This window comes from Aquila chrysaetos, chromosome 24, assembly GCF_900496995.4.
Source record: "Aquila chrysaetos chrysaetos chromosome 24, bAquChr1.4, whole genome shotgun sequence".
Classification (NCBI taxonomy): Eukaryota; Metazoa; Chordata; class Aves; order Accipitriformes; family Accipitridae; genus Aquila; species Aquila chrysaetos.
In genome coordinates, this window is record NC_044027.1 from 6,165,346 (window position 1) to 6,180,269 (window position 14,924).

At 67.9% G+C, this 14,924-nt stretch overlaps 2 protein-coding genes and 1 non-coding gene across 3 annotated transcripts in view; all 3 read right to left on the reverse strand.

The window, feature by feature from the left end:
- ELAPOR1 (endosome-lysosome associated apoptosis and autophagy regulator 1) overlaps nt 1-9,929 on the reverse strand; it is a 10,867-nt gene extending 938 nt beyond the window's left edge. The window contains 19 exon segments of the mRNA XM_030000512.2: nt 76-202; nt 444-545; nt 634-730; nt 870-1,050; nt 1,954-2,127; nt 2,586-2,840; nt 2,933-3,070; nt 3,155-3,260; nt 3,352-3,442; nt 3,527-3,655; nt 3,769-3,946; nt 4,045-4,133; nt 4,401-4,550; nt 4,628-4,733; nt 4,975-5,055; nt 5,171-5,318; nt 6,217-6,409; nt 6,933-7,053; nt 9,751-9,929. Coding sequence (XP_029856372.1) covers nt 76-202; nt 444-545; nt 634-730; nt 870-1,050; nt 1,954-2,127; nt 2,586-2,840; nt 2,933-3,070; nt 3,155-3,260; nt 3,352-3,442; nt 3,527-3,655; nt 3,769-3,946; nt 4,045-4,133; nt 4,401-4,550; nt 4,628-4,733; nt 4,975-5,055; nt 5,171-5,318; nt 6,217-6,409; nt 6,933-7,053; nt 9,751-9,858 — 2,574 coding nt within the window. The 5' untranslated portion in view covers nt 9,859-9,929.
- A 2,383-nt stretch (nt 9,930-12,312) lies between these two features.
- LOC115335507 lies at nt 12,313-12,611 on the reverse strand. The gene has a single exon (XR_003921451.1).
- A 649-nt stretch (nt 12,612-13,260) lies between these two features.
- Nucleotides 13,261-14,896, reverse strand: TMEM167B (transmembrane protein 167B). Its single transcript, XM_030000552.2, has 3 exons — nt 14,777-14,896; nt 14,040-14,171; nt 13,261-13,905 (listed from the first exon to the last, which is right to left on the reverse strand). The coding sequence occupies exons 1-3, from the start codon at nt 14,784-14,786 to the stop codon at nt 13,823-13,825; spliced, it is 225 nt and encodes a 74-aa protein (XP_029856412.1). The 5' UTR covers nt 14,787-14,896; the 3' UTR covers nt 13,261-13,822.
- Between the last annotated feature and the right edge of the window lie 28 nt (nt 14,897-14,924).

Here is a 14,924-nt window from a genome sequence, read left to right on the forward strand (position 1 = left end):
CGATACAGGGGGCTCAGCGGGGTGGGTGACCCCAGCCCATCCCCGTGGCGTCCCAGCCTGGTGTCACGGTCGTACCTGGATGCCGCCGAGGCAGGCGCCGACGATGGGGCGATAGTGGCCGGCGGAGCAGCGGGGACAACCCTCGCCCGTCACCCAGAGAAAGTGGAAGGTGCAGCCGTCGCAGGTGCCCTCAGGGCATTTGCTGGGGGGCGGGGAGGGGGGGAGGAAGAAAAAGAGGGGGGGCTCGGCCGGCGGTGACAAGCCAGGGTGGGGGACACGGCGAGCAGGGACGGTGGGGTCCCCAAAGCAAAGCACCCAAGGGATGCACCCCATGCCCTGCCAGCCAGGGTGGGCAGGAGATGGGGGGTCACCCTGGGGTGGGGGTGAGGATGCTCCCCACCCCTCCCAAAGCCACCCTGGTCCCCAGCACCGTCCCCACCTACCTGGGCACGGCCAGGCTGCCGGTGCCCGGGCGCAGTGGGTCGCAGCGCAGGCGGATGGCGGTGGCCCGGCCCCCGCTGCAGGGCTGCGTCACGTCGTTGGACCTGCCGATGGGGGACATGGGGGGGCTCAGCGGGGGGAAAAGCGTGGTCCCTGTGTGTGTGTGTTCCCCCCCCGGCCACCCACCCTCACCTGTAGAAGAAGACGATGTCGGGCAGGTCAGGGTGGCCGGGGGGGAAGTGCTCGGGGGGTGAGGCGATGCCATCCAGCGTGGAGCCGGTGGTGACGCCTGTGGCGAAAGTGGGGTGTCCCAGTGGCACCGGGGTCCCACGGGAGGGGACGGCGAGGATGAAGGTCAAAGCACAGGGGTTTGCTCCAGGCTGGGGGGAGAAGGGGGACACCGGAGCACCCCGAGTGCCGGCTCTCACCCACGACGCGGTCGGCCAGGCTGACGGGCTGCGAGGACACGGCCGTCTTGTAGCCCATGACGTCGGGGGGCACCAGGATGGACTGGCAGACGTAGGACGTCACCACCCGGGCAGGGTCCCCCTCGCCCGCCGGCAGCCGCGCGTCCGTCACGTTGTCGGTGCAGGAGGCCATCTTCCTGCCCTGGCAGCAGGGAAGAGGGGGGTGACGCTGGGTGGCGACGGCACACGCGCGTGTGGGGGTGTCTGCAAGTGACGGTGCGCGTTTGTGGGTGCACCTGTGTGTGCATGACCACGCGCACGTGTGCGTGTCTTTGCAGGACTGCAGGTGTGCACGGGTGTTTGCATGAGCGTTTGTGCGTGTTTGCGTGCCTGTTTGCATGAGTGTGCGAGTGCTTGTATGACTGTGTGTAGTTGCATGTGAGTTTGCATGACTGTGCATGTGCGCTTGTGTTTGCGCAAGTGTGCATGTGTGTTTGCATGAGTGTGCGTATGTGTTTGCATGGCTGTGCATGTGTGCACGTGTGACTGCATGCACACCCGTGTTTGCACAACTGCATGCGTTTGCATGACTGCATGTGTGTGCGTGGCTATGTGCCCGTGTTTCCATGACTGCAAGTGTGGATGTGTGTTTGCATGGCTGTGCATGTATGCATGTGTGACTGCATGCATACCTGTGTTTGCACAACTGCATGCATACACTTGTATGTGTTAGCATGACTATGCATGTTTGCATGACTGCGTGCACATGCGCACGTGCTTCTGTATGACTGCAAATACACCTGGGCTCGCACAAATGCATGCACGCATGTGCACGATGATGTGCATGTGTTTGCACGTTTGCATGACTGCCTGTGTTAGCGTGACTGCACGTGTGCATGTGTTTGCACCATATATGCATGCCCACATGTGTGTTTGCACCATACATGCATGCACACACGTGTTCCTATCACCACGTGCACCCATCCCTGCCTGTTCCCACGGCCCAGGTAAGGCACTAACCCCGGCCCCGGGCCAGCAGGCAGGCGGGCAGCGCTGCGGGTGCTGCCTGCACTGCGGGCAGCGCTGCCTGCCGCCCCAGCCTCACCTGGTTGCCGCAGAGGCTGATGTTGAAGTGGTGGAAATACTTGAGGCCCTTGGCGGTGAAGCTGGGGCCGCTGGCAAAGGCCGTGCCAGTGGCCAGCGCCGAGAAGTCGTAGTGCAGGATCCGGCCCGGCAGCGCCAGGGAGAAACTGCAGTTGTTGTAGCACAGGGAGCGGAGCTGGGGGGGGCAGGAGGTGGCAGTCAGGGACGGCCAGGGGCTGGTGTCACCCGGCTGGGGACAGGTAGTATCACCTATTGGGGATGGCTGGGGTCATCCCCTTGGGGACAGCAGAGAGCTGGCATCACCCCGCAGGGACAGCCGGGGAGGGGTGGTGGTGTCACCCACCCGGGGTCAGATACTGTCACCCCCCCTGGATGGCCAGGGGGGCTGGTATCACCTCCCTGGGGACAGCTGGGGATTGGCATCACCCGTCCTGACAGTGACACCCACCCAGGATGGCCAGAGGGGCCGGTGTCACCCACCCATGATGGGAGGGGGGGGGCTGGCATCACCACTCTGGGGCCGACAGCATCACCCATTTGGGATGGCCGGGGGGGGCTGGCATTACCCGCGGGGACATCACCCCACCACCCCACGGACCCACACCCCCAGGGGACACAGGGAGGGACGGGCACCTGGTTGCTGCGGGTGCCGGGGCCGCAGGGGTGGCAGGCGGGGGTCCCGTCGGAGGGGTGACCCCGCAGGTAGGTGCCGGGCGGGCAGGGCCGGCAGGTGCCCGAGCCACGGTCCATGGCGTTCCCAGGGGGACACGGGGCGCAGGATCCAGCCGGCTCGGGGGCGCAGCGTCGGCAGAAGGATGCCACCCCTCCCAGCACATTAGTGACGTTGACAGAGTACAGCTTGGCCACGTCGCTGGTGTACCGCCGGCCCTGGCGCCGAGAGCACCCGTCACCATCGCCCACCCGTGCCCCCCAGCACCTGCAGCCCTCCCGGGGGGGTGTGTCACCCCCCCGTCCCTCACCGCCTCGTGGTAGGGGGTGCGCTGGAAAGCCCAGGTGAAGCTCATGGTGGCATTTTTCTCCACGACATAGGTGTAGGACTGCTTCCCCTTGGGGCCCGTCCACGTCTCCACTGGCGTGTTGGTGCGGGAGTTGATGCCCTGCGGGGACAGGGGAATGGTGGGACTCCCCCCAAACCCAGTGTGTGTCCCCCAAACTCCCCCCGCTGTGTCCCCCCCACTCACCACCATGAAGTAGAGCTCACAGCTGACGCTGCAGACCGTCTCAAAGACAAAGGTGATCCTGGCCACCTCCTTGCTCTCTGCATCCTCCAGCACTGGGCTCGGAGGGCTGGGGACGGCGTGGGGACACTGCCAGGCTCTAGCCCATGGCAATGTCCCCCCCATCCCTGGGGACACCCTGGTGCTGGTCCCCACCTCACCTGAAGCCAGGGACCACCAGTGTGAGGATCATGAAGTCGTTATCAGAGGCTCCTGCTGCCGTGTAGATGTAGTCCCCAGCCACCTCCCAGCCTGCAAGGACATGGTGATGGCTCAGCAGGGTCCTTGGCTGCCCTTGCGGGAGGGGACAGCGAGGGGACAGCATTCCGGCACTACCTGCCATCCCCTTGTACTCGAAGTTGATGCCGCTGAGGACGGTGGTCTCCATGTTGGGGGGCAACACGTTCCACCACTTGTACTCCAACCCCAGTGCCGGCTCGGTGCCCACCGGGCAGCTGAGGCAGCCTAGGGACAGGAGGGGACAACCCTGCACCGGGGTGGCACCCACCTCCCCCCCCTCCCCAGCAGCTCCGGGTGCCCCAGTCACCCCTTGGGGATGATGATGGGGATGTCCTTACCGGAGCCGTTGGAGTAGGAGCCATAGGGACAGGGCTGGCAGGTGCTGCCGTTGCTTTTGGCGAAGCCGGGGTTGCAGGGGGGGCACTTGGTTTTCACGCCGGACGGGGGCAGCTTGGCCGCCTGGGGAAGCTCCTCACTGCAGATTTTTGGCTCTGCCCACTTGAACATCAGCTGGGTCTGCCCGGGTGGGAGCAGAGGGGCTGAGCTGGGGTGGCGGGGGGGGACACATGGGGACAGCAGATGCCAGCCCCCTGATATCCCCGCCCCGGCTGTACCTCCCCACCGGCGTCGCAGGCAGTGTGGGTGTAGAAGTAATCCTTGTCGGTGCAGGGCGGCCGCGGTTTGCAGGATGCCGAGCCAGGCTCTGCCGACCGTGGGGGAGACGGCAGCTGAGCCAGCCCGGCAAGGGGACCTTACTGCTGTCCCCACGGGATGCCCTGCCTGCCCCATGCCACCAGCGGGATGCCCGTGTCCGTCCCCACCCAAGGGCTGGCAGGTCCTCCCTGTCCCTGGCATCACCTCTCCCTTCCCCAGGAGCATCTCCGCAGGGCACAGGCTGGGGGGACAAGAGAACCTGGCTGCCACCTCAGGGTGAGGGGACAGGGGAGGGGACGCGGCTGCCACCTCTCACCGGCGTAGGTGGTGGGCTCGCAGGGCTGGCAAGCGGTGGCTCCTTTGCTGGAGAAGGTGTCTGCGGGGCAGAGCTGGCAGGTGGAGGAGCCGGCGGCAGGGGCGTAGGTGCCGGGTTTGCAGGGGAAGCACTCGGAGGTATAAGCCACCCCTGGCAGCGGGAGGGTGCTCAGGGTGAGGGAGCCTTTGGGAGGGGGCGGTGGGATCCCCCACCCTGCACCCACCTACCTGTGATGCCGATGTTCCTCACCAGCACCGGCTTGGGGACCTTGGACCACACGGAGAAAGCTGTGGTCCGCCAGTACAGCACGTTGTTGCCACGGCTCAGCTCCACCTGGAAAAGGGGTGGGGGGTGCTGGGGGGGGGTCGGGGGGAGCGGGGTCGGGTGGTCCCACTGCTGGGGAGGGGGTTGGCACCCATGGGTGGGGGGTTGAGGCACTAACCCATCTGCCATCACCCACCACCCGCTCTGCATCCTTACGGAGCATCCTCTCCCCCAGGGGGGAACACAAGGGACCCTGGGGACTGTGCCAAGGGACACCCCCCCCAAGTCACCTCCTGCCCCCCGCACTCACACTGTGAAACTCCCAGCCCTTCTCTGTCGTCCGCATCCAGCGCGACTCCTCCACCGTGGGCTGGCACTGGTCATTCTGCACCTGCAGAGGTGGTGTGAGGACGGGGACCCTCCCCATGTCCCCAGGGACCCCCCCATGTCCCCAGGGACCCCCACCCTCCAGCCTGGCTTGTGCTCCTCTGGCCCCCAGCACCTACAAAGAACTCAAAGACGATGCTGCTGTCGGGGTAGATGTACTCGAAGGAGACAGTGCCTGACTGCTTGAGGTTGACGGCGTACATGAGGGTGGCCGTGCACTCATCCGTGTTGGAGGCCACGTAGTCCCCCAGTGGCACCCACGTCGACCTGAGGCGGGTGGCACAGACCATGGGCTCCGTCACCAGTCCCAACCCCGCGGCAGCCAGGATGGGGACAGCGGGAACGGCTGTGACAGTCCCCAGGCGGGTGGACCAGGGAAGAGGAGTTGGACACAGGGGCCTGGGGACAGCACGGGGAACCCCGGGGACCGAGGATGGAGAGCTTGGGTGCTGGGGACAGCCCGGGGGACATGTCACTGTGTGGTGGCCAGGACCCTTATCCCTGGGGGACCTTTACCCCCCAGCCCGTCCCCGCTGTGCCGGCAAGAGGTGGGTGAGCTGCAGGGAGGAGGAGAGTGGGATCCTGCCGCGTCGGAGCCGCACCGGGGACGGCGGCTGAATAATTAAAGCACTGCTGGAAGTAGGTTACATTTGCAAGTTGCATAAATGCTGCAGCGCGGGGCAGCTCGGCGGCTGCCGGTGCAACCAGCTGGCGGGAGGGCTCGGCGGCTGCTGGCACTGATCAAAAGGTCATGGTGGAAAATAAAGGCGCTGGCTTGTGGTGCAAAGGTGTGGGGACCCCCATGGGTGCTCCCTCTCTGAGGAGGGCTGGTGTGGTTGTCCCACGGGGTTGGGGTCCTGCCAGCGTGGGTGGGGGTGATGCCGCCAGGGTGTCCCCTTGCTGTGGCTGCAGTGTCCCCTGCAGCGCCCTGCCGGCATTGCCTCCCAGGGAAGGGTGACAGAGGGAGCGTAGGGGACAGGTGTCAGGGAAATGGGGTGCTATTGATGCACAGAGGTATCACACCACCCATCCTGCTCACTGCTGCCCATCCCCGCCGTGCCAGGGTGTCCATGTCCCGAGCATCCTCCTGGGGAGGAGCAGCCAGGCTCCAGCCGTCCGCCCATTAAAGCAGAAGAGCTGTGCCAGTGGCAGAGCCATGACTCACGCGGTGCAGTTCTCCACCGCGTCGCCGAAGCCATCGTCAACCTCCAGGTTGGTGGCAACGTTGGCGAAGCCGTGGGGCACCTCGTCCCACTCATCGAAGCGGATGCCGGTGCCCAGCGAGTAGGTGCCCTCCGCGCAGGGCTTGCACGCCTGCGCCTTCATGTCCAGGAACTCGCCCGCCTTGCAAGAGAAAGCTGCCCGCATGCAACAAGGGGGGGGTCAAGGTGGTCACTCCCCCCAGTGCTGCTTCGGCCTCATCATCCTCAGCTCCGCTTTTCGGAGTGCTTCCCACTAGTGGCAATGCCCAGCTGGCTCTGGAATGCCCCAACCCGAGCATCCCTGCGCAACCCCTGGTCCCCCGTCCCGAGCATCCCTGCGTGGCCCCAACGGCACTTCCCTGCCTGACCACCAGCAAGCACCAGGCAGGATGCGACCCCCTGCCCAAAGCACGCTGCAGAGCCACGGCACACCCCGAGGCTTGGGGAGGGGGGTTTCATCCCCCTCATCGCATCCCAGCCTTCCCCGTGACAAGCTGACAGAGCTAACGAGAGCTTATTGCTGCCGCACAGACAGGTCCCGTCGCTGCCTTTGAAGGCACCGCGCTGCGACGGAGCTGATGAAAAGCTGCGCTTCGTCTCACCGCTCCTCTCCCCCCCCCTCGCCCTCATTTCCCACCCCTGCCCTTCCCACGCCCCAGGACCCCCCCCCCAACCTTACAGCACTCGGTGCCCTTGACGGGGTCCGGCAGGCCAGTGCAAAGTCCCGGCGTGTGTGGCACGGCCACCCTCCACCGCGAGCCCGTGCTGTCACACGCCGTGTACTCGTAGTGGTACTCGGACTGGAAGAGAAAACGCACAGGGAGAGCTGCGGCCCCGAGACCCCCACTGTGCTCCCCCCACCCCCGAGGAGCTGCCTCGTCCCCAGCACGTGCCCAGCCACCTCTTGCATTGATATTTTTGTTTGAAGCTGTTGCAATGTCCCGCGGCGCCCAGTCCCCCAGCTCGGCCAGCTTAGCCAGGCTGCTCGGCCCCAGCCTGGGGACAGGCCTGTGCAGCGGGAGAGGATGCTGGGGGTGGTGGGGTGCTCAGGGTGGGGGGGTGCTGGGGGTGGGTGTTGCTGGGGGAAGGGGGATGCTCAGGTTTGGGGGGGGATGCTTGGACCAGGGGGATGCCGGGGTCCCAGGGGATGCCTGGCTGGGGGGATGCTGAGGGTGGGGCTTCAGGTAGGATGACACCCCCCCCCCCGGACATCCCCCCCTGGGCTGCCAAACCCCAGGGAGGGCTGCGGGGTCACCCAGGCCACGCTCGTGTGTCGAGGGCCTCCCCGGCCACCCCCATGGGACAAGACAGTCCCGGTGCAGCGTAGGCACCCGGCACTGCCACCCCCTCCCCGGGGGGGAGCCGAAACCCCGGCATCCCCCCGAATGCTGGTGAGCAGATGGCACCGTCGCCGGCACGGCACCGTTTGCCTTGGCGTGGCCCGAGCGCGGTGGCACACGTTGCTCATTAAACCGGCTCCTCGGCACAACCCGGATGCACCGTCCTCCCGGGGAGCCGCCAGCCCCGGGACACCCACCCGGCTGCGGGCACCCCTCGGCAGTGCCGCTGGCTGGATGCTGGAGCAGAGAGCAGCCGAGAGGAAAGGAGAAGGGCTGGGGAGAGCGGGGCACCGTGACCCCCCCCCCTCACCGTGCCGCCAGCTGCCTCCAAGCCAAGACTGGCTCAAGGCCGGCGAGGAGGCGATGCCGGGGGCAGGCGAAGCCCAGCCGGCGCGGTTAATCTCCCGGGCAGGGTGAAGGCCGGGTCCGGCTGCTGCGTGGTGGGGTACTGTGTGTGTGTGGGGGGGTGGGTGAGGGAGCGATGCCACAGCCCCCCCACCCCCCTCCACCGCAGCATCTCTGGGGTTCAGAGCCGGGCGCCGTGGCTTCGTGCTCCCGGCAGACACCAGAGCGTGGCAGGTTGGTGAGAAAACAACGCTTTGATGTTTTCCGTCAGCTGGAAACAGCGGCGATGGGGGGGGGAAAGGGGGTCGGGGAGGCGTGAAGGCTTTGCCTGCAGAACCCCCTGCCCGCGTACAGGCAGCACCGAGCCCCCCACGGCCCTGGGATGGGGACGCAGAGGTGGGTGCCCACCACCACGGCCAGGACGGGGGTACCCATGGGGTCACCCTGGCTGTCAGCAGCCCCGAGCCCCAACATAGCTCGTGCTCCCGAGGGATTCCCTTGAAAAAAAGGTGTTTTTTCCCTCTTCCCAAACTTTCCTCGCCCCTGGCATGGAGCTGAGAGGCTGGGACAAGCAATATTAATCACTCCCCTTCATAAAGGCTGCAAATTTAAAAAAAAATCTAAATAAATCGACCTAATTCAGCCTTGGGGCAGCTCTGCAGCAGGAGGGGGGACCCTGGGCTGCCACTGCCACCCTGCTCTGGTCAGGAAAGGGAGAAGGTCTGTCCCCAATGGGTGGGACAGGTATGGGGACAGGGGACATAACCTCCATGGGAGCGATCCTTCCTGGGGACAGGCGCCAGCCAGTCTATTGTTTCCAGCTCCAGGCCGTGGAACACACACAAAAAAATTGGATCACGGCACAAAAAAAATTACTGGCCCAGATGAAAAGCGGCCGCAGGTCAGGGACAGCCGGGGGGGGCTGAGCGAGGACCTCACGGAGGGTGAGCACAGACCCCCAGGGAGGGAAATTTGGAGGAAATTTGGAAGCTGGCGGGGGGCTCAGCCCGGCACCGCTGTTCCCGAGGCGGCCGGGTCCCGGCAAGTGGCAGAGCTCCCCAGTTTCTCCTCGCAGGACACTTTGTCCCCACTTGGTCACTGGGCCACTGTGTGCCAGGGTGGGAACGACACGTGGCTGATGGGGACCTGTGTCATCCTGTCCCCCCCGTTTTCCCGTTGTCACCACCCCCAGCAGCGCTCGTGCCCAGGGAAGGTTTGGGGACATCCCAACATCTCCCTGGGAGCGGCAGCTGAGCGGGACACAGGGACCAGCCTGGGGACACAGATGTGGGGCTGGAGGTGGCCCCCAGGATGACCCCGGTATCCCCGAGGAGACCCCCCAGCAGCAAAGCCACCTCCCCCATCCCCCTCTATCCACCCTGATACTCCCCCATCCCTATAGGGGACCCCGCGTAGCCCCCCCCCCCCCCATTACAGGCAGCACAGCCCACTCCATATGTTCCCTGTAGGTGACGGACCCCATGGGACCCCTCCTCCAGGTAAGACTGGAAGCCCCCGGGGACTGGCCGGTCCCCTGGGGGCCCGGGGTGGGGGGCCAAAGCCCCCCCCCCGGGCCCCGGCCAGTCCCCCCCACGCTATAGGGAGCCCCCCCGCAGGGACCAGCCCGATCCCCGGTGCCACGGGGACCCCCCCCACCCCCTGTCCCGGTCCTCCCCATCCCATAGGGACCAGCCCCGGCTCTGCATCCCCCGTGCTACGGGGATCGGTTTCATCTACCGGGGGCGAGGGTGGGGGGGGGTTTACCTGTTCTCCCCCCCCCCCCCCCCCCCCCCCATCTCCCGGTGCCGGTACCTCCTTGCAGACGTGCAGCCGCTCCCCGGTGCGGTCCGGTAGCACGGCGGTCGCCAGGCACAGAGCCAGTAGCGGCACCCACCGGGCCCCGGTACCGGTACCGGCCATGGCGCAGCGGCGGAGGCAGCGCTCGGCCCCGCGCGGGCACCGGCCCCGCGGCCCCGCCCCCCGCCAACGGCCCGGCCCCGCACGCGCACCTGCCGCCACCTGCCCCCGCCCCCGGCACCGGGAACGGCACCGGGCATCACCCCCCGGGAACGGCACCGGGAACGGCACCGGGCTTCATCCCCCGCCCCCGGCACCGGGAACGGCACCGGGCATCACCCCCCGGGAACGGAACCGGGCTTCATCCCCCGGGAACGGCACCGGGAACGGCACCGGGCATCATCCCCCGGGAACGGCACCGGGCACCCCCACCCCGTGCACCCGCACCGGGAGCGAGCCCCCGGGAACGGCCCCTCCTCCCGTCCCCCTTCCCCCCTCCCGCCGCCGCCAGCCCCGGGGGGGGGCACCGGGACACGGCGGCGGGGGGGGCACGGCTCCCCCTGCACCCTGGAGCCACCTCCACGCCAGGCCCACGCAGCGCACCCGCACCCACGGGTGAACGTGAGTGTGTCTGTGTGCCCCCCCCCCCGGCACAGCGCCAGCCCTGAGCCCCCGTCCCCGCACAGCCCCCTCCTGGCCGCCCCCCGACCACGGAGCTGGGTCGGCCCCGGTAAGGAGTCGGTGCACCAGGGAGTGACACGGTGGGGGGACACAGACACGGCTGTGTCTCCTGGGCATGGGGGATATGGGGTGACAGGGGAACATGGGGGACACAGGAGATCCAGGGGACACAGGGGATATGGGGGGACATGGGGTCACAACCCTGTCTGTGGTGGCACAGGGATGCTGATGTGTACTGTGGGGATGGGGGACACTGGGGACACAGTTCCATCTGTGATGGCACAGGGACACCAGCATGTACCATGGGGAGGGGGGACATGGCCACGGGGTGGGGACACGCCTGTCCGCATGCCAGAATGGGGACAGGGCTGCGTACCACAGGGACACAGCTGGGGACACGGTGGTGCGGGGAGGTGTCTGTGCCCCACCGTGTCCCCAGTGTCACCCTGGCAGACGGAGACCCCACAGGGCTCCACCGGGCTGGTGTCCCCTCTCCTGGAGTGTCCCCACAGCACGGCCACCAACAGCCGCCACTCCCGCCAGAACGGCTGCTTCTTCTCCCGGTACCACCGGCACCACGGCTGTCCCCTCGTCACCACGGCTGTTCCCTCATCAACACAGCTGTCCCCTCGTCACCACTGCTGTCACCACCATGGCCATCCCCTTGTCACCACAAGCTGCCAATAAAGCACCAAGGAGCGCAGCCGGGGTGTCACCCATGGGTGTCCTGGGGGGGACGACATGGAGCTAAGCCTCCTGCCAGGCCTGGGCACCCCATATGGTGCTCGCACACCTTGCACGGGGCTTGTACGCTCGTGTGGCCCTGTGTGACACTCACAGGTGGGGCCTACGTGGCTGGCGCGGTCCCGTGCGAAGCTCGGGCACGCTGCATGGAGCTTGCAGAGCCTCGTGCAAAGCCCTTGCACGCTGCAGCGCTGGTGTGGCCCTGTGCAGAGCTCACGCACGCGGCACAGAGCTTCCACGGCTTCACGCACAGGTGCTGCATGCCACAGGGCTCACGTGGCTCCACATGCAGCTCACACTCGTTGTGTGGAGCTGGCATGGCCTTGTGCACAGCCCTCAAGCACCGCAGGGCTGGGAGAGCCCCGTGCACAGCTCACACGTGTTGCACGGTGCTGGCAGAGCCCTTTGCAAAGCCCTTGCACGCCACAAGGCTTGCACAGCCCCGTGCGAAACTCGCAGAGCCTGGCATGCAGACCTTGTACACCACAGGGCTTGCACAGCCCCGTGCAAAGCTCGCACGGAGCTTGCAGCACCTGATGCACAGCCCTTGCGTGTCACAGGGCTTGCTGTGCAAAGCTCGTGCGAAGCTTGCAGCACCTGGCACGCAACCTTTGCGCACTGCAGAGCTGGGGGAGCCCCGTGCACAGCTCACACGTGTTGCACGGTGCTCACAGAGCCCTGTGCAAAGCCCTTGCATGCCACAAGGCTTGCGCTGCCCCGTGCGAAGCTCACAAAGCCTGGCACGCAGACCTTGCACACCACAGGGCTTGCACAGCCCTGTGCAAAGCTCGCAGCGCCTGGCACGCAACCTTTGCACACTGCAGAGCTGGGGAGCCCCGTGCACAGCTCACACGCATCGCACAGAGCTTGCAGCGCCTTGTGCAAAGCCCTTGCACGCCGCAGGGCTTGCACGGCCCCGTGCAAAGCTTGCACATGTTCCGCCGAGTTCACAGGGCCGGAGGAGCCCCGTGCACGGCTCACACGTGTTGTACGGCGCTGGCAGAGCCCTTGCATGCCGCAGGGCCCGGCACAGAGCTCCCACGCGTTGCACGGCGCTCGCAGGGCCGGGATACGGGCCGGGACCGTACGGGCCGAGACACACGGGCCCGGCGGCCCCGCTCCCACGCGTGGCGCGGCGGTCTGGGCCCGGCGGCGGGTCAGAATCGCAGGGCGCTCAGCGGCCGCGGCCTCGCCTATCTGATCGACTCATCCCGCCCGCCGCTGGCCGCCGCACAGCGCCCGTGGGCTTCGCGGCGCCGTTCTTCTCACCTCGGCCCGGCCCGGCCCGGCCGATCGAATAAGATCAACGTGTAGGGGAAGGGGGGGGGAAGGGGGGGTCTGGCGCGCGCGCCTCGCACACCCGCCTCGCACGCCGACAACCACACGGGCCTTGCACGCCCCTTGCACACGCACAGACACACCGACACACACACGCTCACTCGCCCGCGCGGCCGCCTCACCCCACCCGCGCCGCCATTTTATGCCGCGGCCGCGCGGGGCACGACGGGAAGAGGCGGTGCGGGCCACGCCCCGCCCCAGCGCGCCCCCTGGCGGCGGGAGGACCCGCCCCGCTCACCCCCCCCCCCCCCCCCCCCGCGTGTGCACGGGGCACGCGCACCCCCCCGCACACTTGTGCCCCGGGAGAGCGGGGGGGGTGTGTGGGGGGGTGTGTGTACACGCACACCGCGGCCCTGCGCGCTCGTGCCGCACACGCGTGTGCGCACAGCCTCGCTTTGCACGCTCACCACACCCCAGGGCACACACACACACACACAGGCGTGCGAGTGTGCCCGGCCTCACACGTGTGTGCACACAGCGCACCTCGGCCTTACGCCATCCCCCCGAACACCAGACACGCGTGCGTGGCCTCGCACGCCCCTCCTCTGCCGAGGCAGGCAGTGTGCATGCCTTGCACACTCACCCCCCCGGGGTGTGCATGCCTCCCCCCCCCCTCACTCCCTCAGTGGCTGAATCCCTCCTGGCCCCGTGAGGCAGCAGGATGCGGCCCATGAGCCCCCTCCCACTGTGGGACCCCCCACCCCATGGAAGCCAGCCCCACAGCAGCCCCTCGCCCCCCAGGAAGGGAGCCAAGGCTGCCCACAAGGGAACCCCCACTTTATTTGCACGTCATGGTCCAGCATTTACAAACCGGGGGTGGGGGGGTTACACACCTCGCAGCTACAGGGGGGACACCCCCACGGAGGAACCCCATGCGCTCCCCTCCAGGGGAGTGGGGAAATCCCACTGGTGAGGTGAGGAGGGGCCCTGCCCGCCCCCCTCAGCCCCCCAGTCTCTGCGGGGGGGGGGGCCGCACCATCCCCCATGAGCCGTGGCGGGCCACAGTCCTGCCAGGACACAGCGTTCGGCGTTGGGAGAAGGTGCTCACAGAGCACGGCCGGATCTTCTCTCTCACCGAGGGGCTGGCACTCCGAGCCCCTCGCCTGCCCGGGAACTCCCGTTCCAACAGCTTAAAGGCAGCTCGGTGGCACCCGTCGCTGCTCAGCCCCGCCAAGGGGTACGAGGCGGGTTTAAGCAGGGTGCCGGGCCATGGCGGCTCCCCAGAGTCACCGCAGGCAGGGTCCAGGCTGGCGACGGGGCGGCTGGGGTCGGTACCGGGGTCTCTGGTCGTCGTCGTCGCCGCTCCCGGCGGGTCCCCGCGGGGTCACTTCACCACCAGGACGTAGAAAGCCATGAGGACGCAGGAGACGGCCACGGCTACGTGCAGGCGGGTGCCGATGACGGCAGCTGCGGGGTCGGGGCAGAAGGGGGGCGGGTGAGCTGGGGTGGGCGCGGAGGCTGCCCCGGGCTGGGGCGAGAACCCCGTGCCCCCGACCCGGATCCCCGTGGCCCCATCCCGCACCCCAGCGGTCCCGTCTCACCCTTGTAGAAGACGCCCCAGACACCGCGCTTCTCGGAGAGCAGCCAGGCCTTGAGCCGCGGCACCTTCCGCAGGTAGGCGCAGGTGCAGACCAGGAGCAGCCCGAACACCAGCAGCCCGTCCAGCGAGTACACTGCGGGGGAGTCTCAGCGGGGCCGGGCCACCGGCACCCCGGTGCACCCCGGCCTCCCACCTTCAGCCCCACAAAGGACCCCGGCCTCCCGGCTACCCCCCACGTCCGAGGAGGGCCCTGACCTCCCAGCTCCCCCTGCTCAGGCACCCAGACCTCTGAGCACCCTCCCCCAAAGGCACCCAGACCCCCCCCCCAAAGGCACCCAGACCTCCCAGCACCCCCTCAAAGGCACCCAGATCTTCCAACCTCCCCCCAAAGCGACCCAGACCCCCCCACCCCACCCCCAAAGGCACCCAGACCCCCCAGCACCCCCCCAGGGGACCCAGACCCCCCCCCCCCCCCCCCAAAGGCACCCAGACCTTCCAGGCCCCCCCCCCACAACGGGACCCAGACCTCCCCAGCCCGCCCTTAAAGGCACCCAGACCTCCCAGTCCCCCCCCCAAAGGCACCCAGACCTCCCAGTCCCCCCCCCAAAGGCACCCAGACCTCCCAGCTCGCCCCGCCCCAGCGACCCGGCGCCCCAGTGACCGGTCACCCCCTCCTCGCCCCGGGGGACCCTGAGGTGCCCAAGCAGCCGTGCCCCCCCCCGCCGTGCCGCCCCTCACCGTTGGTCATGGCGGCGGCGGCGGCGGCGACCCCCCCCCCCCGAGCTCCCCGGTCCGGCGGCGCTGCGCATGCGCGGGGCCCCTTCCCCCCCCCCCCCCCCCCCGCGGCCAACGCGACACCGGAATCCGCAGGCACGGCCAGTCGCGC